Source organism: Amblyomma mixtum, chromosome 2, assembly GCF_055824585.1.
Source record: "Amblyomma mixtum isolate Tamu chromosome 2, ASM5582458v1, whole genome shotgun sequence".
Taxonomy (NCBI): domain Eukaryota; kingdom Metazoa; phylum Arthropoda; class Arachnida; order Ixodida; family Ixodidae; genus Amblyomma; species Amblyomma mixtum.
In genome coordinates, this window is record NC_143013.1 from 169,500,390 (window position 1) to 169,528,033 (window position 27,644).

The following is a 27,644-nucleotide window of genomic DNA, read 5'->3' on the forward strand; positions in this document are numbered from 1 at the left end:
CTAGGTGGTTGCTTCTGTGGTGATTTTCCTTGATTTTTCGCTTACGATGAACAACGCCGACGACGGACGCCGGCTTTTTTGTGGCACGGGCTCCTTGATACTGTCGCCCTAAAATGGGCTACAAAGAGTATGGGAGTGAATTTGATCATTCTAAACATCAGCAGTCATGGAGATATTACGGAATCAGCGTGCAGAAGAGCCTTATGTAGAAATACTGGTAGATATCTATAGTGGCGGCGCACCCACCACAGTCTTCGACAAAGACAACGAGCTGGCGATATGGCGACATGAGCTTGTCGCCATATCATTCAGAAAAATGTCAAGTTATAATTTTGTTTGTTTCTGTATATTTCTGTACATATTGTTCTGCACATTAGTTTCTGGACTGTGTTGCTTCGTTGCCGTCAATGCCAGGGGGACCAAGAGTTTTTTCAAGCCGTAAAGGAACGGCTTTTCTTCTTGGCCCCTTTCACAATGTGTACGTCATGTTGTGAAGAACAAATAAAATGATTGAATGAATGAAATTGCAAACTCTTAGCCAATCCTTAGAAAGCCGGACGCAACAACGTTAGGAGTCACTAATCCCTCCTACGCAACTCTACAAGCACCATTACGGTACGCAGGCATCCATCTCGGAGCCTCTTTTCTCTGAAGAATTGCTCTTTCGTCGCTCTTCTATCCCCACAGCTACGTCACGTACCCTGTTACATGACTCGACGCGCCAACCACAGAGCAGTGGACATTTTCCGCACTCTCTGACTGCTGCGTAGCTGGCATCCCGCCAACCTCTCGGCTTTCCGTGTCAACATACCTCGCTTTCATTGGTCGACTGTGGTGGGACGTCACGACCTCTGCCGACCAATCCTGAATTAGTGTGACATCGCGCACGGCTTTTCATCCGAACGTCGACTATAACACTCTCGCGTAAATAAAATTTCGAAACAAGCTGTGCCAGGCCCAGAAACACGATCTCAGCATGCAGAGAACCTTAGCAATCTGGAGTTCGCTGATGAAATTGCCTTGATGAACTTGATGAGGGTATGAACTCCAAAGCATGATCAAGCATTTTCTCAATCTGTGTGTTTTCACGTCCACGCCATTGCGCTGTTCCGATAATGATCAATGACCTAGGCAGAGGAGAACGATGAGTCAAAACACTAATATGCAGAAAACCAAGGTAATATTCAACAGTCTCGCAAGGGTACAGCAGTTCACAACTGGCAGCGAGGCGCCGAAATGGCAAGAGATTAAGTTTACTTCGAACAAACAGTGCCCCCCCCCCCCCCCTCTATATCTGAACCATGAGAGTGAAATAACTAAAAGGATATAACTGAGGTGTGGAGTACATTTGGCAGGTGCTCTCAGATCATGAATCGCAGTCTAGGAGTATGCCTCACGAGAAAAATATACAACAGCTGTATTTTATACCAGTGCTCAACTATAGGGCAAAAGTGGGGAGGTTAAGTGTTCAACCTAAATTGAGTACAACGCGGCGAGCTATGTAAAGGAAAATGATAGGTGCAACGTTAAGAGACGTGAAGAGGGTAGAGTGGGTCAGGAAAAAAACACGGGTATAATGATCTCCTCGTGGATCGAAGACAAAATAATCGGTTCTCGTTAAGAGTGACAGGGTAATACTGTTTTCCATGAGAAGGAGAGCGCCGCTCGGGGATGCAGACAATTAAGTGGGCGGATGAGATTAAGAATATTGTGGGTCTAGGGAGGCCTTGGCTGGAGAACAGAACAGGGTTAATAGAAGAGATGAAAGACACTTTTGTCGTAGAGTATGTGTGATCAGGTTGATGATGATGATGAAGACAAAAAGTTAAGACCTAGAACTGGGAAAGGCCCCCGCGACCGGCAGGGCGAAAGGTGCTTTACATGTTGCCTCGGCCCCAAAGTACCAAAAACGGTCCGAGGCCCCTGTTTGAAGATATCACTTTCCCAGCCGGTGGTTGCAAGCTGTCAGTAATAACTGGCTACGAGCTGCGGGTCAGCGTTAAACCAATTCTTCCGCCATTCCCCCTCCCCTTCTAACGCGCGCTCAACTCCCGTAGGACCTTTCATCGACTTTGTGACTACTGGCCGTGTGTAAGTAAAAAGCTATGAAATCCTCGTTGAACATTTTAATTACGGGCAATCACTCCACCTGTTCGTTCACGACCGGCGTTTCCTCGAGCAAAGACACGACGATCTGCTAGCTATGTGCAGTCCTAGAATATTCTCGGCCCTCGCAGACACGCTCATAGTTCCCGCACTTGCCCGCTTCAAGACTGGAGACGCGGTATGGTCCGCCACCGCACATTTAGAGGATAACTGCACAGCTGCCAACGTTCTGTGCGGCCAGGTGTGTCGACATATTAGCGCGCAGATTTGCTCAGGCTAGCAGTCGTCGGCCAAGGTCTTCCCCTACAAACGTACTTCGATTGACAGTCGCATCGCGGGCAAGAAAAATGCCTCTCAGCCGAACTCCAAGACGGAATCGGCGACAGCGGCACTGGTATGCGCATTTCTGGCCCCGACTATGTGTCGTTGATTGAGAGGCAAACACACTCGATAAATAATAATAGTTCACTGCACATACATGATCGTTTGGGGTGTCCCGGGCATGCAACTGGTGCAAAACGGCAGTACTGCCAAAGTGCGGAGCCTTAAATCCCGACCCAGAAATGCAGGGCAGGTCGCCAAAACTAGGACGTGGCGAACCTGGCCCCCTTGCGATTGAAAGAGCTATAAAAAAAGACGGGGGTGAAGGCGGGCTATGTCTTGTTTTACAGCTGACACTACGTTTGTGTATCGACACTGCAATCCCTGTGTTGAGGTTATAGCAGGCAACACAAAACATTTAAACAAAGCAGGCAAAAAAATAAAACAAAATAAGCCTCAGTACTGCTAGCGTCAGCAGTCGGACGAGCCGGCTAAGAAGAGGAGGAAGAGGAAAACTTTATTTTTCTGCATGGTGTCAGCATTTAACGGTTCCGGATTTCTAAGAGCTTTAGAGCCTATTCCAGCATTAGCTAGCCCCATATTTACGGCAAACCCGGCTTTGTTTCTAGGTATAAGCTGCCACTGATTGTGTTTACAAACACTGCTGTCAAAAATCTCAGCCGCCGCGGTGGCTCAGTGGTTATGGTGCTAGGCTGCTGACCCGAAAGACGCGGGTTCGATCCCGGCCGCGGCGGTTGAATTTCTTTGGAGGAGAAATTCTAGAGGCATGTGTACTGTGCGATGTCAGTGCACGTTAAAGAACCCCAGGTGGTCGAAATTTCCGCAGCCCTTCACTACGGCGTCTCTCATAGCCTCAGTCGCTTTGGGACGTTAAACCCCATAAATGAACCAACCAATCAAAAATCTCAGCCACAATCAGTTCTATAGCAAAGGTTCACAGTCTGCAGACTGATGCAGCACTTCACTTTGACGACACCTTCCCAAGGAACGCAAAGCATTCGCCTGCCAATGTGTTAAATGGGCTTTTAGAGAAGTTTAGGATAATTTTCCAACCCATGCTGTAGTTTTCACAGATGCTTCCCAGCAGAATGAAAAGGCAGCTATAGGACTCTATTGCAGGGCTTTTGATTGGAGTTATTCTTTTAGGGCCCCTGATTATACGTTTATATATATTGACGAATTACTAGCGATTGAGCAGGTTGTACAAAATATGTTTTTCTATGTACATCAGGTGAAAATTCTTGCTGATAGCCTTTCTGTCCTGACTGTGCTTGACTGCTCCAGGGACGCTGTTCTGAGCCGTTCCCAAAGATTTTTCATTACACCACGTACTAAAAGAAGTGCATTTTCACTGGGTACCCGGCCATTGCGGCATTGATGCTGATGTGATGGTTGATTTTTTAGCAAATTCTGCCCTTTGCGGATATGTGATGTCATTAATGCTTAACACTGCGCATTTGACAATAGCCCAATTTCAATGGTTCCTGCAACTGCACTCCTTCAGTCATGAGCCTCTCCTTGCTACAGCGGATTTTAAGCATTTGGCATTCCATTGGAATGCCCGTTTATGCCGTTCAAGGCAATGCGAAGCGTCTATGAGCCTCTTGCGGTGCAGAATACCACGACTGAATGTTTATTTGGACCGATCGGGGTTCCCTCCGTCGAGACTTTGTGAATCATGTGGCAAAATTAAATCACTTCATCACTTTCTCCTCTCCTGTGGACGGTTTGCTTCTCTGCGCAGAGTTCATCCGGAGATTTGCCTCGCTCGATTAGGGCTTCCAATTTCTATTCGGGTTCTTTTCTCATTTAGGGGCAAGCGCCAGGGGATTTGTCCTAAAATCAGTGCGCGATTATCTTCATAATTATATCATTGCGTAAGGGAGATTCCTTTGCTAGTTAAATTATCTGGATGTTTTTCCATTACAAACCAACTTTCAACTACGTCAATCTTAAATGTGCAAGGCATCCTGGCCAATTCCCCACTGTGGGTATGCGAGATGGCGGGTTGTTGGGTACACTAGATGGCCGAAAGTCCCTGGCTCTCGGCGGCCTCTTTAGCCCGTTCGACGGCCCGGACTTGCACCCTCGGATCGGAGCTTAGCAGCACGGCCTCCCACTGCTCGGAGTAATGAGCTGACCCAGGTCCGTAGGAGGCGTGCCATCCAGACAGTTCCAAAGCCACAATTAGTGCATGAGGGAGAGTATTTACCGGGGTATAGGAGAGAATATATTGCCGGGTTGGGGAAGGAGCAAGTCCGTAGCCGGCGCCAGGTGATTTCCTGGGCCTTGGCCAGGGACTTGTGAGGGGTGGTAAAGTTGCCTGTTGGGGTTATAGTAGTGGGTAATATCGTGATATGAGACCAGTCATTTGTAGAACTCAAGGTGGCGGTGCCATGGCCAGCTGACGAATCCTCGGATGCTAGTGTAGGTGGCCTCATCCCCCAGGTTGGAGGAGTAGGCTTAGACCCACATGAGTTAAATTTTCCGGAGGGGAGATGAGGTCTGACGAAGGGGGTGGAGCCGAGGAAAGCAACACATATCTTTATACCTTCCATTCTTTTTTTTCTTATCTTTATTCCTTTATTTCTTGTTTCCTTAGAGGGTCTAGGGTCAAGGCTAAAAGGCGACGCAGCACCTAGGAAGTGTACTTTTATTGACATCATAAACAGCAATTTTTTTCATTTTATTTTGTGAGATATGTACGCACAAACTTTACTGGACCCATAGCCCATTTGGCTACTTAACGGTCCAAATGCACGGTAAGCACAAAAGCAATTGCAGACATTCCAACAACAAATACGAAAAGATGGTAAACACTGCACTAATGGTATTGCAAATACGCAAAAACATAGCGCTACAAATGACAAGTGTAAGAAGCACCAAAAATCACTTTACAAATGCACAAATTCCAAAGCAAACACATTCCAGCAAATTTTTGTACGGTTCGTTCGTTCACGCTCATAGCCACTAGCACGCGGCTTTATCATTTTGTTTGCTAAGCGAAATGCGACCAGGCTTACTTATTTCATTTGATCGCGGCCACGCCCACCTGCTTCCACATTTTTCCAGGTTGCTGTATTGCTTTTTGTTCCTCATCTCTAAGGTTCCTTGCCAGCTTTAAATTGAGCGCGGCCAAGAACTGCAGGCATTCTGTTCGACGACCGCCGAGCATGCTTCTGCTACGCCGCCGCCCACTCATTCAGTTTTCTGTGGGCGCAAGTCAGCCCAATAAACAGTTTTCTTTTCGAAGCACTTTTCGCTGTCTTCCGCACTGCCTTAACTGCAGTCACCACTACGTGACAATATTTACTTCCACAAATCCAGGCAGTCAAGCAGAATGCTGATAATTATGTTCATGTGTGACGTCATCGGGAACCTCAATCCATATCCGGGCATCATTGTATTCTAATAGCCTTTGACCGTAAGTGTTGTGGCATGGGGTAGGTTAGGTCTATTATTAATGCGAAAACATTACAAGTCCCATTACGAAAAAAGCTGGCGGCGTGTGTGTAGTCGCAGACGGTAGAGAAATCCCAGCAATGTCAAGAAAAACATGGTGACGTCATCAAGCGCCAGAATGACGCACACAGCAAGTCGAACACTGCTACTTCAGACGCTCCTATACGTGTCGTATTCTATAATATATTCGCCACTGGCCCGCCTCGATGTGACGCCAGTTTCCCCGACATCCGTACCAAAATTGGGACGCCACTATTAGTCGTACAGCGATTCGGGCGGTGTCATACGAGCATGTTCGTGTGTATGGGTGTCCGAAACAAAGAAATGTCTATGCCTTGCGTTCGCGACACGCAAACTCGGCCAGCCTCATCGCCGTGCAGTGAGAGGGTCCAACGTTTGAGGTGTGGTGCGCAACCAATGCGCAAACACACACACTCGCAGAAAAGAACTCAATTCATGTACAAACATTACGTGCAAACAATACACACAGGGACAGTGATGCTTTTGGATTCACACACGTCAGCAACGTTCAGTATCTCTTCCGAATTTTGTTAGCGGAGCGCGTAGGCGCCGTGTTGTTCAGGTTTCTTTTCATCGCGATATTACGTCACATTGATGCAAACCTTTTTCGATTTAAACCGAATGCATGTACAAACATTACGCGCAAACAATAGACACAGGGACAGCAATGCTTTCGGATTCACACACGTAAGCAACGTTCAGTCTCTCCCGAATTTTATTAGCGGCCTTTGTTTGTCTCATCGGTGATTTAAACAGCGTTAGAGGCGAGAAATCATCAGTTCTAATTAGTGTGTTTATTACTTGAGCTATCTTTAGTTTGTATGCAACTGACGCGGGTAACATTCGTCAGACAATAGCACTCCACGTGTTCACTGTCCGGCCACAGTGGTAGATGGCGAACTTGGGCCGAGCTGTTTTGTTGGCTGTCGTGAGCACTGGTCTCTGGGTGGCACTTGTCTTCGCCCAGATGGAAATAAACGGCGCTGAGAAAGAGGCTGGTCAGAAATGTCATATTTAGTAACTGCAAGCAAAATGAGAAATAGTGGAGCGAAAAAGCAGCGTCCTTTATCACTGCGCAAGGGCGCATTGCCAAACCCTGCGATTCACGTTACGTCTGTACGTTCAGGGGCAGACGTAATGTTTCACGTCTGCAGAAACGCGCGCGGCGGGGGTGAAGGCAGCATGCACAACAGCCGAACCGCCTTCACTTACTTGCTAAAAGCGGCCGCCGCGTAACGCCTTAAGGTTGGTTTGAGGCTATCTATAGTACAGGAGCGATGGTAAGAAATGCGAACAGAGTGCAGCGTAGGCGCTGCGCCGTTTGCATTTATTTGCATAAAGCTTCGGCACAGATGTTAGCCAAATACACTACAGTCGTCTTTGCCGCCGCGGTGGCTCAGCGGTTACGGTGCTCGGCTGCTGACCCAAAAGACGCGGGTTCGATCCCGGCCGCGGCGGCTGGAATTTCTTTGGAGGAGAAATTCTAGAGGCCCGTGTACTGTGCGATGTCAGTGCACGTTAAAGAACCCCAGGTGGTCGAAATTTCCGGAGCCCTCCACTACGGCGTCTCTCATAGCCTTAGTCGCTTTGGGACGTTAAACCCCATAAACTAAACCAAACTACAGTCGTCCATGATACATTCCAGGCTGACTAACGTATTTTTCTTGCCACCCAGGTAAAAGCGCGATGAAAAGAAATTCCAATAGCGGAGCGCATAGGCGTCGCGCTGTTCGAGTTTCTTTCCATCGCGATAGTCCGTCTCAATGGTACAGACTTTTTCCGATTAAAACCGAATTTCAGAAAATGAGTTAGTGTGCCAGAGTCGATACTACATATCAGCCTATGATGCTACGTTGTATCGTTTGTCTGAGTTTATAATTTCATGACCTATGTTGTTAATTCCATTATTTGAGGACAACATGTATGCAATTAATGAAAACTATTACGATAGGTGCTCCAGTATATTTTGTTTCACCCGTAACAAATGCTGCAGTTCTCTTCATGAATTGTTTTCGCTGCTGTCAATGGCTGGAGACCAGGGACTCCTGAAGCCGTGTTAAAAAAAAGAGAAATGAATGAATGAATGAATGAATGAATGAATGAATGAATGAATGAATGAATGAATGAATGAATGAATGAATGGTCTGCGACACCTCCCCCCAGAACCAAGCGCGCCGGTACGACGGATAGACGGGTGGGTAGGGTGGGTGGATGGATGGATGGGTGGGTGAATAGGTAGGCGGGTGGGTGGGCCGGTGGATGGGTGAATGGTGTGGAAATATGGGTCGTCTAGTCTTCCGCCCCCCTCACTTCCACTCCGCGGATGCAGCGTTCCCGCTCGCTAACCGAGGAGGGGTTCGTGCTCGAGGGAACAAAGGGAGGGTCGAGAAAGCGTGAACACTCCTATGCTGTTTATTACACTTGCAATTAATACATAGAGCAGGCCAGCTAGTTACAAAACATCAACGAGGCATTCCTCGGAAATAGAAGGCTACGTAAGAAGGGCTTCCGACTTACCGGCTGGGGAAGGGGCGCTACTTTGGGGGTATCGGATGAATGGATGAATGGTCCCCTTTGAAACGGGATGGTGGCAGTTGCCACCACGCTGTTTTTTTCTTTAACTGTGTTGCAATTTGTTATTAAAATTTGCTATTTTATTTCAATATGTTTTCCTACACTTCTAACCTTACGTCACCTCTCTGCTTTTCAGCCAGCAATCCTCCAATCGCGTTTTGCTAACTTCCACCGCATATTTATTTGCATGACCATCGTTATCTTTAAACCCTAGAGCCTCAGGAAGAGTGACTGTGCCTCATCAACATCCGGGTGGATGCCACACATTTGAGCATGAGGTGTTAAATTGTTTCTACAGATGTACCACACACAGCACATGTGCCATATTCTTCCTTAAACTTCGTTTTGCAGCTGCGCCTTCTAAGACACCGTGACCTAGCTCTTGAGTTATCATAGAACAATTCTTTCTTAATCTGCCTTTTTCAGTACCGATATAGTTCGACACTATGCTTCTTTTCCATTGAATTAATCCAACTTTTACCTTCCGTGTTTTTAACCTGTCGTTTAATGCTCTTTCTTTCTCCGTACTCGTGTCCGGCACAATTACTGTAGTGTACTAGTTCTTTTCCGCCACCCTGAGTCAACGCTATTTCTGTATAAGTATTTAAATACCTTAGCTGCCCAGCTGTTATCGTGCAATTTCCTCAGGCGCTCTTCATATAGTACTTTACTCTAAGCTTTCCGTGCTGCGAACGATGCCCAGCCCATATTCCCCTGTACTGCCTCGTTTGTGGTTTTGCCGTGGGTACCTAGTGCTAATCTTCCAACAGCTCTCTGATTTACGTCTAATCTCGACTTAACTTCTGTCCTTAAGCACAGAACCGCATTGCCGAAAGTAAGTCCTGTCATCATTATTCCTTTCCAAATACCTCTTAGTACTTCATATTTGTTGTACCCCCATAATGCCCTATGTTTCATTATCCCGGCGTCTCTTCGTCTTTGCCCTAAGAGCCTGTTCATGCTTTTCCGTGTATATCTGCCCTTCGTTTGGCCATATCCCGAGGTATTTGTATTCGGTCACTTTGGGTATTTCGTGGCCTTGTATTGTAAGCACCTGATCAGATGTATCGTTAAAAATCAACACAACTAATTTAGCTGCGCTAAAACTGAATGCTAGAGCATCTCCTTCGTCTCCACAAAAATTAACCAAAGTTTGTAAATCTTCCTGGCTATCTGGTAACAGTACAATATCGTCCGCATACATTAAACCCGGGAGTCGCTGCTCAACTACATTTCCGACTAATCTGTACGACAGATTATAACCTAGATTACTTCCTTGCATCCTTCTTTTCATATTAATCATATAAAGCATGAACAGCAGCGGTGATGGAGGAAAACCCTGCCTTAATTCTTTGTGTACCTGCACAGCTGTCGTACTTTATACCCCTTCCCATGTAATTTCAACTTTATTATCGCCGTAGATTTCCTGTAGAAAGTCAATTAGCACATGACTTTTAATGACTTTGATTACGTCATGACTTCTAATATGTTCTACAGGAGTTCCCTGTTCACGTTGTCTTATGCACCGCTCATATCCAGGAAGGTTAAATAGAAAGGACTGATTTCTGCCTTAGCTATTTCTATGCATTGGATAAGCACGAACAGCTGTCATCTAAGCGCCCACCCCTTCTGAGCCCGTTCTGAAGTTCTCCGAGTATCCTATTACTTCAACCCATGACTGCAGTTTTAATTTCATTGCCAGCCTGCATATAACAGATGTTATCGTAATCGGTAGGAAGAATTTTATGTTCATCTTATCTCATTCCCCCTTATAAATCAAATTAATTTTACTCTGTCTCAAGCTTTGCGGAATTAGCTTATTTTTTATGGCTTTCTGCAATGGTTTTGTCAGCGTTTCCTGCTTTTTGGCCCAAGTTCATTAATCAGCTTGACTGAATTTCGTCTATACCTGCTGATGCGGGTTTAGGAATATTTGCTTCCGCCTTTTTCCAGTTAAGACTAATCAGTTCTAAGCTGTTCTCTATTGTGCGGTCCAGTGTTGCTCCCTGATTTGGGGAGATTACCCTATCGTCTTTAATAAATGGCTCAGCTATAACTGATGTAACGTAGTTCTTAGCTTCATCTCCCTCTCAACATTTTACCTCGCATCTTGAACCTGTTCCTGCTTTCTTTGATTCGTTTTACGCAGCCAGCTTATGTGGTTCCAGAATTTCCTTCGCCCCCCTTTAGTTGCACCGCGAATTTCAACCAGCCAGTAATCAGAGGACTGCTTTAATTTAACTTGGACGACGACCTGCAAAACCTATTTCTTGTCCACCAATGTCCACCAATGTGGCTCCGATGGCGGTGTCAGCCATTTTTGCTTCAAAATGACCAAGCTTTTCTTAAAGTTTGCGCTAATCTGCCTTGTAGCTCTTTTTCTAGAGCATCCATACGCAACGCTAGTATGGTGTTCACTTGGTCAACCCTGTCTAAGCGTGCACCTAATACGCAACGTTTGCACATAAAATCCGCTCCTTCGGTCTCCGCTGCCGATTCGAAACGCGTTTCCTTTAAATCCACTGACGCATCGCACTCCTTGCATTTAATCTTCAGTTTCTTGACCATCTTGGCAGGACTGTATTGTTGCTACCATAAAGTGCCAGAATATATACAGGCTCCAAAAAAAACAAAAAAAAACGAGAGCTTCCGGGCCGCTCCCTAACGGCGAAAAGGAGACGCGGCGCCCGGCGCGTGGGACTTACGGTGGCGCCCCCGGCGGTCTTTCTTTAAGCCGGCAAGTCGCTGCGACCGGCGCGCGCGCGGTTTCGACTTGCGCCCGACGACGACGTAGCTGCCGCACGCCCCTTTCTGCCCTCCCTTTCTCGAAGTCGGTTGCTTCCGCGTTCGTCTTGCATGCCGCTTCCTCCGACCCGCTTCTCAGCAGTCAGCGGCGAGACTCCGTGCAGGGACCTGTGAGCGGGGCAGCGTGTTCGACGCCGTCGCCGGTTTTATCAGCACCTCGCTTCATCGGACGAACGTCCGGGGATCTGTGCGCGGCTGTGAGTGCGTCAGTTGCGCGGGTGCGATGGCCGCCGTGGTGACCACTGTGCGGCCGCTGGTCGGCGAGCTGCTGATGCGCGTGCTAGACCGCCTATCGGAGTTGCTGCTGTTCGTGGCCAACCTGACGCGGCGCCGGCAACGTGTGGAGCCCACGCGAGACCCGCTGCTGCTTGCGCCGGCCGTGGTGCTGGCCGACGCCATACGGCACGGACGGGTGAGATATACATAAAATTCAAACTTTGATACATAAGCTTAAAAGTTTGAGGTGTTCTTGATCTCATTTTGCTCATTTTTTTTAACTGGATGAATACTTCAGCAGGCCTTCTCAAAAAATAGTCGCACTGCTGTGGACACGGGCTTGTGGAACTGAAAAGGGTGGAAGCTGGGGGGCTCTCGTGCCTCAGGCGCGCATCGCCCCAAGGTCTACACGTTGTGGAGCATTACCCCGCCACCCAAATGACTCGCCGGTACGAGCTGTAACCACTCGTCTACGCTGAAGTGTCGTACGGTCGTCAATTGCGTAATTCCAAAATAGCAGCCGATAACTTGGTCAACCATGCAAGCACGTTTTCCGGGTAATCTCCACAGAAACGAGCTCGCAGTACATTATATTGCAGTTGCGATAACATGTATTCCTTACATGGCCAACATGTACATGGTCAGCATGTGGCATACAGAAAGGTTATTTTGTTCTCATGCAATCCCATGATAATTTCGGAACAGTGGTGGCCGCGCCGCAAATGACCCGTGTAACCAGACCTGTCACTTGCAGTCTGCTAGCCTTTGGCTACTGTGCACTAGAAATATGGTTTCATACAGTTCAATGCACCTGCGCTTGTGTGTGGCTCTTTGCACAAAGCAGTTGCTGATTGCGCACTTCGTCTTAGTCACGTAAGGCGCTTATGTCCCCGGCGCTTATTTTCGATTCTAGGAATGCCATCGTTTCTTTCCCGGCGAAAATCTTCGTGGCCATTCTGAACAACGGCCGTCACACAGCACACGGGTGTTTTTGTATCTCGCATCTATCGATATGCGGCCGCTGCGGTCAAGATTGTATCGATTGGGTTCAGGAGCCGAACGCCAAGGCCACTAAGACTGGTAACGGTTGGCGATTATGTCGGCATTATCCGCGATTATGCGTTGGGCTGTCGCCAAAGGGGAAATCATTTCGTACCTCAGGGCTGGGTTGCCTGCGACGATCGATATAGGCCGGCAGTCTTTCTGTACAGAAAACGAAATGTTTAAGATGCGTTGCACCAGTTGTGAAGAGAGCATTTGGTAGGTTCTCACGGTATTCCGCGTAACAACGGTCCGTCAGTAAAGGCCGATTCACACGACGGTCCGATACCCACGGCCCGCGCATCACGTGTTCATGCGTCAGCACATTGAGAGGCGCGCTGACCACGCCGCGGGCCGACAGCGCGCCTCCCCATGTGGTGACGCATGAACACGCAGTGTGCGGGCCGCGGGCGAATGGACCGTCGTGTGAATCGGCCTTAAGGAGTGATCCAATGGAAAGCATTCAAAGCACGACAAGCCGTGAACCAAACCGCACAACTGTCGATTTCAGATGGAGTGCTTCACAGTGCCAGCGGTAGCCGCATTGTCACGTACACCCTCCCTGCGTTCTTGATAGCAGGGTTGCAGCAGTCATAATAACGCCTCTTGATAGCATACCATCATTCTTTGGACAAAATAGACGGCGCACTAATCTGGCCGCAACGATATTTTCTGTTCACGTGATTTTAATCGGCAGGAAGGCCGCTACAGCAAAAGATTTCTGAAACGCTTTTAAGATGAGGATCCTCATTAGTACTAAAATGTTCTATCTGAATATGCTTTAATGCTCCTTGACGCAGCCTGTCTTTCATTTTGTATCTCTTCTGCTGCAAGCGTCTTTCGCAGCCAGGTTTGGCATAACGTCCTATCAGTCCTTAACCCCCCCCCCCCCCCCCCCCCCCCCCCCCCCCAGCTGCACGTATTCAGCCGTGAGCACCACAAAGCGCCCCGATGTGCAAACAGTTCTGTTTATCAGCTTTCCGGTGAATATTTTTTGAATGAAAAATTATCACAGTGACTTATGGCTTAGGTAAATAATTCGGCTAGAGCAGTCATTGGTGGCCAATCTGACGCTGAGGCGGCGGCTGCTCAGCGCGATCGCTTCCTACACTCGCATTGCTGCTCGGCCTTCTTAGCCCGAATATCGTGCGAGATGGCATTTCAAGGTCCTATTCTTCGGCTACGTAGCCGTGGCGTGTGTGCGTGCGTTTGTGCGTGTGTTTGTGTGTGTGCGTGTGCGTGCGTGCGTGTTTGTGTGTGTGTTCGTGTGTGTGTGTGTGTTCATGTGTTTGTGTGTTCGTGTGTGTGTGTGTGTATGTGTGGAATTAGGCACCAACCCAAGCGGCCAAGCTTGTGGTGGGTGGAGATGGCTTTGAGATTTTTGGGTGGTGACGCTTCTGGAGATAGGTAGTTTGGTTGGACGGGCGGACGTACGGATGGATGGATGTACAAGGCTGAGCCCTCTAAATCGGGCGGTGGCTCAAACCACCTCGCGGTGACTCGTGGAATTTCACTCTTGTCTTTATTTTAGCTACCAATCACATAACCTTCCCTTGGTTACTTCTATCCGCTTAAAATCTATTTTTCCTTCACTGTCCTTAAACCCCAATAATTCGAATGAATCAGTTCCGGTGTTTTCAACTGTAGGATGAAACCCTTTACAGTGTTTGTGGTAATCACGATATGCGGCTTCGAGTTTTGTTCCATGTGATGAATGCCCAATCTTTATACCGTCTCTTTGTTTCTTTAATTTTGCTGGACTTGTTTTGCGTGTGTCCTTATGTCAAAGTGTTCGTCTATTTGCGTTAAAAGCGAGGCACTAGAAACGGCTTATGCTATCTGGGGAGAATAAATACACAAACCTTTATTGGAAAACAGTGATCCGCAAAATACTACTATAACGGAGCTATATTATAGTGAGCGATGCCAGGAGCAAACCGGAAATAAAGGTACATACTTGTAAAAGGCAATAAAGTTGAAGATTCAAATGTCCCGAAAAAATGGGAAATGCATGCAAGATACAAAATGCATTAAAACCTGTAATTATATAGGAGTTAAAAGGCCAGGCCTGTTAACTCCCATATAATTTTAGGTTTTTGAACCAACAGTTGATATTCGATACGTTATCACCGATGATAACGTATCAACTGTTGGTTCGAAGGGTAATATGTGCTCACTGAAGCATTTTACTCCAGTCATTTTACTCCAGTCCAGGGAGTAGGCAGAGCTGATCATTCTTATGGTGTCTTCGACTGGTCGTTTCAGATCGCTCTAGAGCGCTCTGAGATGCAGCCGCACGTTCGGCTGGTCGAAATCAAGCGCTCTGACTACATTCGGCTGGTTCTTTCAGAGCGCCCGCCTCCAGCTCAGAGCGCTCTGAGGCGCCCCGAGAAAAAAGTTGGAGCGGCCCCGAGATGTGTTCACGTGACAGAGCCACTTCCGCCGTTTCGCGGAGACGGATGCGAAGCCAGGGTAACCAGGGCACATCACGACCGGTCTGGCGAGGCATTCTTACGCATCCGTAGAAGCAAGTTTTGGCGCTTTAGGTATTAGACGCAGTTAAAACGTCCCTGCTGTGTGGCTCTGGGAGGCGAAATGTCGAAAAGCAGACGAATCATTACGCTGGGTACGCCGTCCGTGTTGCTGTCACATCTGGGGGCTGCCGCGGCATATCCAGAGTGGTACAACGGGACACATTTTTTTTTTTTTTCTACGCGAGCCGGAGACGAAGAACTGCTGGGGCAGCGATACAGGTTCAGCGGCGACGGCGGCGTGGGCGGTGCGGACTGTATGATTGCTGTCGTTGACACCAGCCGCAGCGGCAGCGCCACTGCGGTGTGGCGATTCCGGAAGTTAGGTCCTTTCCCTGCTTTTTGCGCTTTCGCTCTGAAAACTTGCTGACTATTCGGCTTCACCGGTCTCGCTGTGCGCTCGGAGCTAGAGCGGCTCTCACTTTGCCAAATCCGAACCGGATCGTGGGAGCGACCAGTCGAAGACACCATTAGAACAAGTCCTGCCGAGGCGTCGAAAAAAGGTCTTGCTCCACGGAACACCTCCACTTTCTCTGGATAAATGTTTTACTCTGTCTCTGTCTGTACGCATTACATGGCACTGCAGTGCCGTCATGAGCGCGAAAAGTAGGGGGGAAGTATTTGTAATTTGTAGAAGCCAAGCGTTGTTGGCACGAACCCAGTCTCACTGTAACCAGCATTGTAAGTTTGTTTGTGCAGCTACTGCGACTGCGGTCATCGTACGATTTTTGAATCAGCGCCCAGATTTCCGCTATACGGCACATGCTCGACCCTATATCTTCCTTGTCGCGGACGGAATAAAATACAAGGAAACGCAGCTTACATTATCGCGTTGGAGTGTGGCCAGAAAGCGTCCCTACCGTTATCAAGAAAGGCGAGGCCGGAAAAAGCGAGAAACTGGGTCCCTCCTGGTCCCACGCTATGGTGCGAGAAAGAAAGCAGATGGCGAGGAAGAAGTAATAGTTCACTCAGCGCAAGAACATAAATTCCAGGGGAATTGGCATGTGTAGCGCTAACTTTCCATCCATTGGGAGCGCGTTGTTCCCTCGCCGCACGTTCGTTTGTGAAACTATGGACAGCCGAGCAAGATTTCAGTCAGGCGTCTGAGGGGTGCTCAGTAGTTCCTGCCTGTAAAATGTCACGATTGCGCAATGGTCCGTAAAAAGTTGCGATAACACGCAACCACATGCTCCGCCACCCTGTTTTTTTATTGACTTGTATGGTTTTTTTTTGAAACAGATGGTAGCAACGTTTTCCCGGCCGTCTTACAAGTGGGCGGCGGACGAAAACGAAAAAAAAAAGAAAAAGAAACAGAGATCGTGCAATTTTCCTGGGTCGGTTTCTGGAAGGCTTAAAGGTCGACGAATGCCTTTCGTTTCTCACGACGAGGAAGGAGAGGTTTAGTTGAGCCACGTGCAGCTGCTTTTAGGCGGTCGCTGCAGTCTGGCCACCAAACCTTTTTCATTGTCCGGGTGCCGCACCGGTATCTAGATTTTATTTATTTGTTTTTTTTTTTGCAGTCATCCAGCCAGGCCAGAGTGTGCTCGTTTTATGTCTCCTCGTACGCGTCTTTGCTCACTTTAGCGAACGCAGCATGATGAAAGCCCGCTTTGAAAGAGAGCGGTGGCGGGTCCCGCCAGAGTCATTTTTTTTTTCAACGCCTGAGCGCTACAACCTCCAGTGACCGATTACGCCACTGGCTCTACCGGTTCCCCACCAATTGCCTAGGTGGTAGGTCACATCACCTTACGATGTCATCACAATCTGTCCACCAGATTATTTGAACCTTCACCGCGGCAGGTGAAAGTTCGGTTAATGATTGGTCCAATTGCAGTTAAATACATTACTGGAGCAACCAGGGTCCCGCAAGCCCCTCCGGCGGCAGCACCTGCCATCGCAGCGCCATGAGTTGGTATGAGAGTTTCGAGGGGTCTGGGAGTGTAAAGTACAGAATGATTGACCAATTCCGCATATCTGGGCATTAACCCATTGACGCTACTGCGTGATACCCTCACGGCGGATCTTGTTCCCCCCCCCCCCCCCCCCCCCAGTTTTAGCGCGCTAAAACTGACGCCCCCGCTCACTGATTTCGCCTGTGTCTGGGGCCTTCTTGGCCTTGAAAACCGAAGTGCTTGAGCACCCAGTTCGCATTTCGTCTAACCGCGCTAAATCGACCGTAATTTTTTTTTTTGTTCCACTTCATAGACATTTTCCCCAACGTCAGCAGGCACTATCATGAAACTCACCCTCTTTTCATATACAAATTCTGTGAACTTTTAGTCGATGCCGAATTTCACTCCCGAATGCCTATACTTAAGTCACTGCCCTGCTTTGAAGCCACACATTTAAGCGTTAATTAATGGCATTTACAGCGGACGCAGTCACGTTAACTTCGCTATCCCTGAACCCTGGTGCTCATCTTGTCGACATGGACACCTGAAAGGATACTACTGCATTCAAATCAAACATGTTAACTTGTCTCTACAGATTACCACACGCTGTACGTGAATCTTCCTACTGGTCACTCATACCTTTTTTTTTTTTTTTAGCCGGGCGTTCTAAGGCACTCTTAGCTGGCTTAAGATATTAAGGCCCTAGCTGAATCTCATGAATCTTCGTATTGGTCACTCATACCTCTTTTTATAGCTGGCCGTTCTAAGGCACTCTGAGCTGGCTTAAGATATTAAGGCCCTAGCTGAATATCATGAATCTTCGTACTGGTCACTCATACCTCTTTTTATAGCTGGGTGTTCTAAGGCACTCTGAGCTGGCTTAAGATAATAAGGCCCTGAATCTCATCACATCATCATTATCATAAATTAATTACCATTTAACAAGAAGTGGTTCCTTTCTGGTCCCATTCTTCTCTCTTCTTCACAGGTCTATATTCATTTTTTTCCCAATCGACTTTATACAGCTCATAGCATCCGCTGTTTGTGCGCTGTGTTTAACGCTCTTTATTACCCAGTGTGTTCTAGGATCCTGCGTACTTACCTATTTGGTTTTCTAGTTAGCTGCTTCCAGAGTGAGGCAAGCTGCTTTTGCACACGTACAGTCTTAGTAAAAAAAGCCGCCGCGGTGGCTCAGTGGTTATGGTGCTCGGCTGCTGACCCGAAAGACGCGGGTTCGATCCCGGCCGCGGCGGTTGAATTTCGATGGAGGCGAAATTCTAGGGGCCCGTGTACTGTGCGATGTCAGTGCACGTTAAAGAACCCCTGGTGGTCGAGATATCCGGAACCCTCCACTACGGCGTCTCTCATAGCCTGAGTCGCTTTGGGACGTTAAACCCCATAAACCAAGCCAGTCTTAGTCAAAAGTAACCAGGCTCCATGGTTTGCTTCTCATTCGTATAACAGAGCCCTCACGGCTTCCTTAAAGATCAAAAAGTTCTTTGAAGGTGAGGACAGGGGTTCTTCTTACCATAAAGAGATTTAGAGCTTGAGGGCTGGCATAATAGCGTTAATATACGACTGAGAAGAAAAAACGTGCAGCCTGGTTACTTTTGACAAAGGCTGTACGTAGACATTTTAGCTCAATCTCCCGTAGTTGCTTTTCGTGCAAGATATTCCTCTGCGCTTCCCGGCTTTCAAATCACTTGTATACCATGCCCTCATGCCATGCCTTATTTGCGCTTCTGCCGAGAGCACATAATGCCAATCTTCAAAACCCTCTCTGATTTATTTCTAGCCCTGCTCATAATTCTCACCTTAGACTGCATTCGCAATAGTAAGTCTTAACGTCATTAATCCATGCCGGATACCCCTCAGCCGGTTGACGTACCTATTGCCATACCTATTTCCATTGCCGCGGCTTTTCTCTTCCTTTTCCCCTGAAGGGAATACGCTCCACCGGATGAAGAACTAGACAAGGAACAAGATGCAACACTGAGAAGAATGCAAACAAACACATGCTGAAGCCCAAAAGGACTACACGCAATCTGCCCAGAAGATATATGAGCCACTATGCGGACACTGGTTTAGAGGCGGGCTTATAGCACATGGTGTGGGCCTGCTAAAACAGCAAAGCAATGGAAAGGATAAAATAGACGACCACTGAGCGGTGGGAGGAAATGCTGTCCTGCTCAGACCCAAAAGTTTGGCAGCAGCTGACCGAAAGGTCAAGACCGGCTGCAATATCCAATGGACTAACGGAATAGGGGGACCGACAACCAGTATTAGTTCCAATTCAAATGTTTTTGTCATCAGAATCCCCTGGAGTAGTCTGCATATGTTTTTTCAAGTACGTCTCGCCCTCGTTTACCGATACTCGGAGACATTTGTCTACGCTCATACCCTGGGCAGTTCGCGGCCTATAAATGCGAACGCCCTTTCAGTGGTGTGGTAGAATACGGTTGACCCTGATCTATTTGGGCGGAATTTCAATTCGAGAACGTCACCTTCGTTTCCGCAGTTGTTTCACGGAGTCTCTTTGATCTCATTGGTTAACAGCTGAGAACACAGCATCGTCTACTTTCATTAAACACGTAAGCCGCTGCTCTACGAATGTTCCGCATGGAATAAGCGAGTAAGAGCGATTATATCATAACTAATACCCGTGCCACACGCACAAATTTAATGTCATTAAGGGCTGACCCTCTTATGTTTGATTAGCATTCGCGCGGTGCCACACGTATAAACATGATGTAAACCTACTGAGTTCGCCACAAATCATTCGCCCGAGCAATGCATACTCTCGTCCCCATTACACACGCAGAAAATCATGCAGCTATGTTAGTAACAACTCACTAACCAGTAGCAAAACGTTAATTCTTAACTTTCAGTCAGATGAGGTATTTCTACTTCATTTTAGATGCGAAGGTTGCCATATCGGCTTGCACCTTTGACAGATGCTCTCGGCATGTGTGCTGACACGCGAGTTTACGGCTTTTTCATCTTGGCAGGCTAGAACAGCCGCATTTTCTGCAAAATTATTTTTATGGTACATTAGAGCAACTTTGGCAAAGAGTTGTGTTCATTGGCGCTGTTTATATTACAGTGAAAATTTTGACTGCCTTGCAAAGCGTTATCGTCATCGTAATTTTTGTATGATCATGAAATTAATAAACTTGAGGCGTTAAGCATTTGCTGCCATTTCTTGTCAGCGGGTGGTGCGGGTATTGCTTTCTTGTAGGCTCATTTCCATTTTTATCATATTGTTGCGCTCCATCGTGGTCCTGCCGCGGAAGACGATGACGCGCCCCAGCACGCCCTCCAAGCACGAGCAGATTCGACTTTCGAGCTTGCACAAAGCAATGGCTTCGACAAGCTGTCCCGCCCCCCGCCTGACTGAGCGGGTCCTGTCCAGTGTTGTCGGTAACGCGTTACTTTTTTCGGTAACTTAGTAACGTACTCGTTACCATTTCGGAACTGTAACGGGTAAAGTGCTTACGTTAACATTATTCGGTAACGTGAGGTATCACGTTACTAGTTACTTTTTATTCCAACTGTCCGCCTCCGCCTCTTTTTCATAAAAAAGAAAGCGGAAAATGATTTTGCAAATAAACAAAATCTACAGGTGCTCTCGACGACCCGTGTTGCGGCTCGCAAGCATGCCAAAAAACACCTGCCCTTGACGACGCACTAAACAAAAAAAAAAGCACGAACACGCAGTCATACACTTGTCTCCATCCCCAAACCACTCACGCACACAACTCTCTAAAGAGTGGACGCATGCCGAGCCACCAATGGACCATTTGCAGAAATCTGTAAGTCAGGTTCTGCGTAAGCTTGTTTTCCAACCAAAAGGTCTTGTTCCCAGGCGACACTCTCGCATTCTTTTGGAAGCAGTTCCCTCTTCTGAGCAAACTCAGGAATGTCGCCAGTTCACTTCAAGATGGCCCCAAGAGAGTTGTCGAAAGAGTACAATGGTACAGCACAGAAAAGGGGATTGCAGTCAACCGGCTGCTTCTATCTGCAACTGCGGCTACGTTTCTGGTTATTGCGAGCGAAGCTGAACTTGAACACCTTGACGTAAACACTCGCATTTTTGCGATAATTATAGAGGTTCAAGTAAAAAAATTTTTTTTTTTGTGCGCAAATTTATTTTTTCCAGAACTATGACATTTAAGCATTTCTTTATTGCTACACGATTTCCGCGTAATTCCGTAAGAAGAAACACACCAGAATTCCTGTAAATTTGCTGAGTTCAGCTGTTTTCTTTGTGAAGTTGGAATTATATGAAGTATGAGCTTTATAAAATTGTTGCTTTGAGTTCTTACAGCGAAGACACACTGATTAAAATTTATGGTCATAGAGTAACGGCAAAGTAACGTGCGATACTTTTTTTCGGTAACGGTAACGCGTTACCTTTTTCGTAGGTAACGTAGGGCGGTAACGCGTTCTTTTTTTTTTAGTGTAACGGCTAACGTATTTAGTTACTTTTTTTCGGTAACGCCTACAACACTGGTCCTGTCAAATATATTTCTGGACACTTGACCGCGACTTACGTCGGTTGTTCGCCACAATATATCATCAAATTTTTATGAGTGCATAGCTCGCATAAATTTTATAATTTGAATCATATAAATCAAGACGCGCAGACGGTGCCCCGCGTGGCGATGCGTGGTGTGTTCTGGTCAGACGCTGTTTTATCCGTCTGTCGCCCGTCCACCACACTCGCAAAACAACGCAAAGCATAGGGAAACTAAGAGAGACAGAGTGGACGTAATGCCGTGCTGTTAAATGTGGTTCTTCGAAAACACGGAAGAAATAAAACAGGTATACTACACAATGTCGTTCGCATTCACCAAACCTAACTGTACAGCTGTTGTGAGGCATCTTGCGCGTGGACAGCTTCCCATGGGCACTGCGCTTTTTTCTCCGCCTCCCCTGATCCAAGCGATGCGGGATGACTGAAGTTCCGACAACCTTTCCCCCTCTTCGCGCGCGAGCGTAGGCACGTGCGCTCACGCGTCGGAACACTTCCGCGTACTCCGGTGAGATAATTGTTGTCCTCTCACGTGGGCGCCGTGACACGAATACAGTCCGCACTTTCCGGGCTGGAAATCTTGGAAATGAGTTTCAGCCCACATAACTGAAGCAGTGATCTGCCTGCACTTCGCAGGTGTGCACTCTAAACAGAAAGTAGTAAGGAGGGAGTGAGGTGCGTCGTGGCGCACTCCGTTTTTTAAAAGGGAATGCGCCCCAGAGGGCTCCTTTCTCACTTTTATAGAGTCTAGGGAGAGAACCAAAATTATAATTGGGTACAACTCAAGAGTGGAGCAGTAAATTCCCCTCAGAAAAGGCGCCTCAATCAGTGGTGTTCACTTCCTATCATGATGCCGCGCTCTGTTGCCTTGTGCGTGCTAGCTACGCAGACAAGCTTTCGCTGGGGGCGCAACTCAGTTATTCTGAGGCGAAAATTTTTGACCGTTCTGACAGAGAGGATATGTGCGGCCCGTGGGACTGATAGCGAGCGAGGAATTGTACGAGAGCGCGAAGTGACAGTTCGCATTTTCTGGAAAAGATATCGTCCAAGTGTGCATTGTTTCGCACAGTGTTTCAAGCGCTCGATGAAAAGCTCGTCTCATCGTCGACGCTGGATGCTTTGTCGTGAATTTTTTTGGAGACATTGCGGTGAGCCGCGCCAAGGTCCGTAACCATCACAGCGGATAGCGATTTTACCTGCAAACAACATTCTCACTGCTACAAAAGATGTAGTGGCGGTCTCGCGTGATGCGCAACCACTACGGGTAATTTGTACAGCAAGCTACCAGCTTGCTTTATTACGACACATGCTTGATAAATCGCACGCCATGAGAGGTAAGGTACAGCGCCGGCCGTACCATTAGATAGCTTTAGCGTCGCTTATACTGGCATCTGTATGCCGCTCAACCGCAAGCCGCCAGCGCACGTGCTGATCGGTTGCTCGTGGTACATGCTGTGCTAAAGCTCTCAACAAGGTTAGGGAACAGCGCAGGGACAAGACACACGGAACAGTCAAAGTCCCACGGGCGCTGACCATGCCCTAAGCATACAAAAGAACCATCTATCCTGCCAATACGCTCTTCTAAAACTCTCAAATTTGGACGCTGGAATTGTCCATCTCGTTCTAAACCAACGAACTGTTCCCATGCGTGCGTACGCGCACTGAAAACAGTCGTGCAACGGCCGCAAAGGAACAGATGAGTTGCCTTTAAATTCGTGCTTCTCTTTCATTGCTTCTTGGTGAGCGAGTGGCAAAAACGTATTAGCGGTGGGCGCCGCCTTTGCGAGAGAGACGTCGCAGCTACGCTTGCATCGTGTTACGCGTCCATGCTGGAAAACGTTGAATGCGGCGTTGTCATCTAGCCGAAGGCTGAGCACAGCACTGCATCGATGTGCGACACAGCGCAAAATAGTAGGCACAGTGCACTGACGCGCGACCGTAAAAAACAAGCATCGCAATCACTCATGCCGTACGACGCAAGAACGCAGTCACTGGTGCGCGACTCCGCTCACGTGGCCGCTGTTGGGCTCCTCAGTTCTTCGGGTCACCGCATCGGAGCTCTTGCATCGCAGTAAGTCGTCCAGTCCTGGTTCGACTTCGAAGCATTTCTACGCCTGGCATGAAGTTCTCAAGTTGTTTCTTTCGTGCAAGGAGGAAGCGGGCCATGCTTCACTAACTTCGGGACTGATCAAAATCATCCTGGACGAGTTAAAAAAAATAATGCTTTCGTTGCTTTTTACTTGTGTCTTCTTTGGAAGGAATCAAGGCATTCTGCTATGGGAGGCGCATAAGAGTAGAATAACATATCCGATTTCACAAAGGTTACCAGTTACGTCCTCAATCGTATTTCGAATCTCGTCGCTATTATAGGACTACAGATAAGCAGGTTAGTTTTAAACGGTTTCGTTGATGCCGGAACAGAGATTTTTTGAAAAATAGAAGTTAAAAATTATTTCTCGACTCCTCTGCCGTAGCGTGATCGAAACCCGGATTTGCTTGTAGGACGGGTGACTGAAAACGCTGGTACTAGAAGCTTTGTAAATGTTATGTTATCTAAAAGCCGTCGCAGTTCGTCCTATATATTGCAACGGGCATACGGAACATTCGAGTTGGTAGATTAAAATTCCCATTGTCGCAGGTGAACTTACGTTTTATTTCTATTTTGTTGATAATGACGGTAATGAATTTTTATGGCGCCAGCGCATATATGGCCACAGGGAGCCATGGCAGAATTTCTTTTCATCAAATTAAGGTGGGACTAAAAACCCATTTCCCAAGCATTTCACTCTGTTGAAGCCAGGCACCAGACCAGGAGAAACCTTGTGCCCTTATGTCACCGGTGGGTACCCGGCGGCATTGGGGATCCAATACCACTCCTCCGGCATACGAGGCGGTTGCTTCAGACACTAGGCCACCACTGCGGTTACTTTTAATCTGTAGCTGCAAGCAGCGCTGACAGCTATGTGCGACGTAGTCTTTGACTGACAGACTTTGCAGCGACGTCTTTTGCCTGGAGAAGAGCCAGTAGGCACGGGAGTGGTTTGTGCGGCCCTCTTATTGTCCCTCTTATTGTCCCTATTATTTTCCCTCTTATTGCATTTGACTTTCCCTGAATAATTCTGTAGTTCCATTGGCCTTACGTGTTTCCCCTGCCTCACTGCAGTTCTTTTCTGGTGTTTGCTTTCTACGTGTGCGCCTTTGGATATTTTGTCATTGTGCCTTCGATTACAGCGATTAGCTTTTTTTTTTTAACGCGACAGCATTGGCTATCTCGTGTGGCAGAAAAGTCGCCGTCATTGGCCGTGAGCGATAAATCCTCGAAAAATCCTCGCAGCAGTAACTTCAGTTGGCCAGCTAGTTCACGTGACCTTGTGGCGCCATCACAACGTGTCCGCCTTGCCTACAGCGACTTCTGGCTGCTCTTTCGGCTTTCTTTCCCTATTTTCTCCCCGACACTGCTTCTTCGCAGAGCTCTGTATGCACACTCCTACACCCTTTCATGGGCCAGACGCTTCACACCTTTTACTTGCATGCTGTAACGAGCACGGGGATCGGAGACCGTTCCCCTGCTGCCTCGGCCTGCCTGGTAATCTCGGACATCTTGGACGTCCGTCCGTGTCACGAAAAAGAAGGTGACCCGCCTCTGACGGAGGGAGGGGCCAAACTGCCGATTTGGGTGGGTGGAAATTAAATTATTTAAAATAATTTCATTGCAGTTGACACCTACCTACCATACTCACCATAGCACTGCACATCAGCTCATTGGTGAAGAGATACACAGCTTTCCCAAGAACTACTTGTCCAAATATTGGGCTTACTGAAACTCGTGAGACCCACATTGTTCTCCCCAAGCCCCACCGGAGGCTGCGTTTGAAACAACCACCTGCCGGGGCAGTGGTGCATCTCTTAAATGCTTCAATACTGCGCCAGCAGTGGGATGACGACACTCCGCGATCTGTGAATGCAAAGCAGATAATGGCCAATGCCGCAAATATGGGCATGTAAGCAAAACCCAAGAGACAGAGAAGGAGTACGTGGTATCTCGAAATAGGCTAACAGTGGTCCGCGACACGCAATCACGCTTTGGGCCGCTTTTGAAAGCCACTGACGCGGAACACTAGAACTGAGCGCAGCGATTTCGAAACAAGTAATGCCGGTCTTCACACGCGCCATCCGAGCGGGTGGAGATGGGGGGGGGGGGGGGGGGGGGGGGTCGTCAGTCCGTCACGTCACACGCTCTGACGGGCGCTCGAATCGGGCTCACACTGGAGTGCTCGAGCGACGAGTAGTAACATAAACATACCAAAATGCAATCTGTCCTTGATACATTGGGAAAACTAGGGGAGTGGCACTCGCAGACCTTACCCCCCCTCCCCTTACCCCTTTTAGACAGTCTGACCGAGTCCTTCGCCGTGTCCCCGTGACCCAGGCCTGTGGCTGGTGCCCGCGAAATGCTAACGGGGCCAGTGACCCACTTGACCGAAAAAAAGCACTCGAGAAAGGAGAAAGAGGGGAACGGAGATGAAGAGAGCGACCGAGCTGTCTGTCGTCGATAAGCGTGTGGAAACGCGTCTGCCGTCCGTAGCTCACCTGTCAGTGCGCCGAGTGACGCGTAGCGCCACGTCGCGGGTTTTCTCCCAGGCTTCGTACGAAGGCGCCTGAGGTTGTCGTCGGCCGGCCTGCTTTTCTGCTGACCTCAAGCAGCGAGGCAAAGCGCGTCAAGCTACGACCAGGAGGTGCACGTCTATTTCTGCTCTAATAAAGTGCTTTTACTGGTTGATGATTTTCGTGGAAGGGCAGCTTGGGCTAACGTGCTTGGTCTGCACAAAGGGGGGACAAGGATCCATTTATTCAAGTATTTCATCCCAGAGTAGCCGGGAGCCAGGCGAGATGAAAGTGTAGTTCTTTGCAACCAGTGAATGGCCGAGAGACTGGAGATCGACTCCCGCACCTTCTTCATATTAGGCGGATACTCAGACCCTTAGGCCACCGCTTCGGTATTTACCAGCTACTTAAACAAGCAGAATGAAGTAAAGGTGTACAGGTACGTTCCTCAGCCGGCACTAAGGTCATTCGTGGTTCTCTTTAGCGCTACTTGACGCATGTACGGGCACCTAAAATTTCTTACGCGACACATGGCTGCATACAGGAATGATGTTTGCACTGGTGGCAATGTCTTGTGTTTTACTGAAGGCTTAAACTTTTTTCTTTTGTAGAAAAGTAACGCTCCGTTAAATTCTTCATTTAAACGTTACAATTTATTTGTGCTTGCCCAAGAGCACGGGGCACTGGGCCTCTTCTACTTGCTCATTAATTAAAAAAAATGTGGTCAGCTTGGCACTACAGTAGAATATATCGCAGTGCACTTGTGTAACTCTTTCCGGCCTGAAAAATTACAAAAGACTGGTAAATACGACGGTCCATACGACCTAATTAAGCGCCTGTGAAGGGACCTGAGCAGGTATAAGAAAGCGCGCACACGTTGCCCCTGCAATAGACCACTTCAAATAGTATAACGAAAGATATCTAGGGGACGCGGCTCTTAAATCTTAAAGTTTATAGATCTACCTCTGCGCAGGTGTGGGAAAAAAACCACAAGGGAGATTACTGAAGATAGTGAAATCTATAAACTCAAAGATAATTGTGTCAGCGTTCTTTCTGCGCAGTCAAGCACAAAGGAGCGTCAATTCGTACACGTAATGCCCCAGTAACGGCCGTTGCAAAAGTTGAACTTGCACGTGTTTACTCGCTCTGGATAATGTTTTCTTTTTTTTTTTGTTTATGACGTGGCCTGGTTCTTCGCACGGCGGTCATCACCGCTATCAAGGAGTAGCTAGGCGTATCATCGCGATGTTTGTTTTGATGTTTGTACTTCTTCTGCGAGTGCCGGTGTATAAATGTGGACGCATCGCATGCAAATTAATCAGTTGAAGTACGGTGCTTTGTGGTGTGTGTCCTTTCTGTCAGTCTTCGTTTCGGTCTCGTGCGCTCGGAAATTTTGAGCATGACAATGGCTTCACGGATTTTCCTGCCGCTCGCTGAATTGTGTTCATTGATAATTTTTTTTTATGCAGTGACTTCCTATAGTTTTGAATTACTCTCTGATTTTTTTGTCCACCA

At 47.8% G+C, this 27,644-nt stretch overlaps 1 protein-coding gene across 2 annotated transcripts in view; it reads left to right on the plus strand.

Annotated features, from left to right (window-relative positions):
* The window catches only part of LOC149361538 (fatty-acid amide hydrolase 2-like), a 97,982-nt gene that overhangs the window by 24,352 nt on the left and 45,986 nt on the right, over window positions 1-27,644 (plus strand). The window contains exon 1 of one of the 2 annotated variants that reach the window (XM_089572706.1): window positions 11,258-11,722. The exons of the other annotated variant lie outside the window; for it this stretch is intronic. Coding sequence (XP_089428832.1) covers window positions 11,534-11,722 — 189 coding nt within the window. The 5' untranslated portion in view covers window positions 11,258-11,533. Of the gene's footprint in view, window positions 1-11,257; window positions 11,723-27,644 lie in introns of those variants that run through there. 2 annotated transcript variants of the gene reach the window in all.